Source organism: Homarus americanus, unplaced genomic scaffold, assembly GCF_018991925.1.
Source record: "Homarus americanus isolate GMGI-L3 unplaced genomic scaffold, GMGI_Hamer_2.0 scaffold367, whole genome shotgun sequence".
Taxonomy (NCBI): Eukaryota; Metazoa; Arthropoda; class Malacostraca; order Decapoda; family Nephropidae; genus Homarus; species Homarus americanus.
Window position 1 is genome coordinate 14,551,884 of NW_024743709.1, and position 4,089 is coordinate 14,555,972.

Here is a 4,089-nt window from a genome sequence, read left to right on the forward strand (position 1 = left end):
CTAAAAGCTGCATTTGATATTGCCAATAGGTAACTTATATTGTACGAACTAGCCAAAATGGATATAGGAGGTCGGCTGTTACACTGAATAAGTGGTTACCTCACCAACAGAAGGGCTGCTGCACCCCTTAAGGTGGGGTACTTACTCCTACTTTGTTCAATGTTCTCATGAATGCATTATTAAATTCAATATCAGAGAGCCCCAGCAATATAGCAGTCAGCTATGCTGATATTTTTGTACGTACTAAAACTCATCGTGAAATGCAAACCACCCTGAACCATGTACACGCAGACTGTGAGAACCTCGGTCTTATTATCTCCACTGAGAAAACTAAGGTGTTCAACAAACAAGCTGGTAACTGCAAACGCGGCCCCGCCAAGTTCAAGACAGGTAAAAACACTATTGACTATGTTTATTCTTTTAAATATCTTGGTGTCTCCGTCCCTTGTACCTCACCTGCCATACAACAGCTAGCCCACCTCTTAGAAGTGTGGCGGATGATGGCAGTGGTGGTTGATGACGGTGGTGGTGGATGATGTCAGTGGTGGTTGAAGATGTCAGTGGTGGTGGATGACGGTGGTGATGGTGAACGACTGAGTCTTAATTTCTAGGTATTAAAACATTATTATAGAAAACTAAGCTAAAATACACACGTAAATTTACCTCGAATATGCAGGACACCCAACATAAACACAATAGTGAGCCAAAACTTCTTCAAAGTACGTTAGAAAAATTCTAATTTATCGACCTTTCGCGACACCGTGTTGAATATTACGCTACGTATGAAGTATGATCGAAATTCGTCTTGTTTAACTACGAGTTACCCTAGGTAAGAGATCCCCAAACGGAAGGACGGATAATACAGTACTGTCTCCCATTCATGTATCCCATCTCCGCCTCCCATCTCTGTCTCCCACCTCTGTCTCCCTCCCTCTGTCTTCCATCCCTACCGCCCACTTCTACCTCCCACCTGTCTCCCACCTGTTTCCCATCCATGCCTCCCATCCCTGTCTCCCACCTCTGTCTCCCATCTCTGTCTCCCACCTCTGTCTCCCATCCCTGCCTCCCACCTCTGCCTCCCACCTCTGCCTTCCATCCCTGCCTCCCACTTCTGGAACGTTTCTCTGCCGTCCTCAGCGTAGCGGCACCGTTACCCCGTTCCTCTAATTGGATATCCGGTTTTATTGCTTATTTCTTCATTCCCTCACCTTTTCTCCTGCCTCCCTCCCTTCTCCTCGACAACATGTCTCCATTCATACATCTGTCTAACTCTCTCTTTCTCGCCCTTCATTTCCCTTTCTAAACACCTTTCATTCGACAACATATTCCTCTTCTCTCTCTCTCATTTCACAGATCTCTCGTTCTTTCCCAGTCAACACTGAAGCCTTGGGTTGTAAAGTCCAACTGCCTATCCAAAACTATATCTGTCCATATGACTGTCTATGACTCTACCTCTCTGTCTTACTCCTAAAGTTCACCCATCTTTCTGAGTCGTTGTCAACCTATCTATTTATCTATCTAACTTCTAGACTCTCTTATTTGTCTCCCTATCATAACGAGGACGAGTGCTACTGCTTGACCCGTATTCCTGCTCTTCCCAGACCACACTTGAGGGTTGGCTGGCATACCGCTCACACAGGAAGTGTTCTCTTTCCCTCGCTCGGCCACTTATATGTACCTATCTCAATGGTTTACGTTAACCAAGCTTCAAAGCTCACCTCCATGACAAAACAGAAAATAGCAGTTAAAAAAATACGGGATAACTGAATTGTGAAGTTCTTTGTGAAGTTTAGTGACCCTCCTGTAAGAGTAGAGCTTTGGTTTAATGTCTCGGTGCGTCCGCCAGTGGCATTATCAACCTGTTGGTCATTCCAGAGAGATCAGGAAGCTGTTAACAGATCACCCAAACGTAAACTTTTCCCTGTGTGTGGAGGTACAGACCAGTGCCTCTTGGTCCTGGAGCATATGTGGAGGCACAGACTAGTGCCTTGGTCCTAGAGCGTGTGTGGAGGTACAGACCAGTGCCTCTTGGTCCTGGAGCATATGTGGAGGCACAGACTAGTGCCTCTTGGTCCTAGAGCGTGTGTGGAGGTACAGACCAGTGCCTCTTGGTCCTGGAGCATATGTGGAGGCACAGACTAGTGCCTCTTGGTCCTAGAGCGTGGAGGAACAGACCAGTCCTCTTGGTCCTGGAGCGTGTGTGGAGGAACAGACCAGTGCCTCTTGGTCCTGGAGCGTGTGGAGGTACAGACCAGTGCCTCTTGGTCCTGAGCGTGTGTGGAGGTACAGACCAGTGCCTCTTGGTCCTTGGGCAACCAGTGCCTCTCCGACCCCCTGGTCCATTGGAGGCACAGACTAGTACCTCTTGGTCCTAGAGCGTGTGTGGAGGTACAGACCAGTGCCTCTTGGTCCTGGAGCATATGTGGAGGCACAGACTAGTGCCTCTTGGTCCTAGAGCGTGTGTGGAGGTACAGGCTAAAGCCTCTTGGTCCTGGAGCGTGTGAGGAGGTACAGACCAGTACCTCTTGGTCCTAGATCGTGTGTGGAGGTACAGACCAGTACCTCTTGGTCCTGGAGCGTGTGTGGAGGTACAGGCTAAAGCCTCTTGGTCCTGGAGCGTGTGTGGAGGTACAGACCAGTGCCTCTTGGTCCTGGAGCGTGTGTGGAGGTACAGACCAGTGCCTCGTGGTCCTGGAGCGTGTATGGAGGTACAGACCAGTACCTCGTGGTCCTGGAGTGGACTTCGAGTGGGTACCTCGGGGTCAATAATCCTCCCGCTACCATCACCGCCCGTGGCAGTGTCGCCAGGGATGGCAAGGAGTGGAGGGGAGAGGAAGGGAAATATTCATGGTATATGTCTTTCCGATAAAATGTAGAGACATGTTTATTTATCTTTGCCAGTTGGTAGAGCTGAAAATATTTCACGCAGAAGCCGTCCTCCTGTCCTCTCTTCGGCACTTCTGCATCGTCCTTTCCATAATCATTCGGTATTCATTCGTGACGAGGCGTCAGGGTGAACGATGATATGTGAAATTCAGTTAATGCCACAGGTCGAATGTGTTTGTATGAATCACACAGCTGTAAAACCCGTGGGAACCGGACAAGAGGGGAAATCTCTCCCAAGAGAGACACCTACAAGAGGAGGGTTTCTCTGTCTCTCTCTCTCTCTCTCCTGCTTTAAATAAAAGGGTTCGAGTGAGTGTCCATCTTTGTAAACCGGTGACGGGTATCAACAGAGCATCGGGTATTCTTTCAGGCGAGAGTTCACCATAAAAAAAATACTCAAAATGATACAAGAACCTGATGTTTCCTCCACCCAACTTGTTGTCTCGGAGGCCAGCAGATACAGCATTCTCGCAACAGACATCATCCTCCCAGCAGACAACATTCACCCAGCAGACAACATTCACCCAGCAGACAACATTCACCCAGCAGACAACATTCACCCAGCATACAACATCCTCCCAGCAGACATCATTCTCGCAGCAGACATCATCCTCCCAGCAGACAACAATCACCCAGCAGACAACATTCTCCCAGCAGACAACATCCTCCCAGCAGACAACATTCACCCAGCAGACAACATTCACCCAGCAGACAACATCCTCCAAGCAGACATCATTCTCGCAGCAGATATCATCCTCCCAGCAGACAACAATCACCCAGCAGACAACATTCTCCCAGCAGACAACATCCTCCCAGCAGACAACATCCTCCCAGCAGACATCATCCTCCCAGCAGACAACATCTTCCCAGCAGACAATATCCTCCCAGTAGACAACATCCTCCCAGCAGAAAAAATTCTCCCAGCAGACAACACCCTCCCAGCAGACAAAATTCTCCAGGAACACAGTATCTAGCCAGCAGACATCCTCCCAGCAGATAGCATGCACCCAGCAGACAACATCCTCCCAGCAGACATCCTCCTCCCAGCAGACAACATTCTCCCGGAAGACAGTATCCAGGCAGCAGACATCCTCCCAGCAGACAACATCCTCCCTGCAGACAACATCCTCCCAGCATTGTACAGAAATAAATTCCTCCCCTCTCAGTAGCAAAACAAGGGAACACCTCTACTCCCTTAGGGTA

General features: G+C 49.0%; 1 protein-coding gene across 1 annotated transcript; it reads left to right on the forward strand.

Moving 5' to 3' along the window:
- Positions 1 to 3,287: 3,287 nt before the first annotated feature.
- LOC121877284 (myosin light chain kinase, smooth muscle-like) lies at positions 3,288 to 3,860 on the forward strand. Its single transcript, XM_042382961.1, has one exon. It carries the CDS (start codon positions 3,288 to 3,290, stop codon positions 3,858 to 3,860), a length of 573 nt encoding a protein of 190 aa, XP_042238895.1.
- Positions 3,861 to 4,089: the final 229 nt, after the last annotated feature.

What these genes read in the sequence shown, in the direction of transcription:
- LOC121877284 (XM_042382961.1), top strand. Translation starts at nt 3,288, where the DNA reads ATGATACAAGAACCTGATGTTTCCTCCACCCAACTTGTTGTCTCGGAG.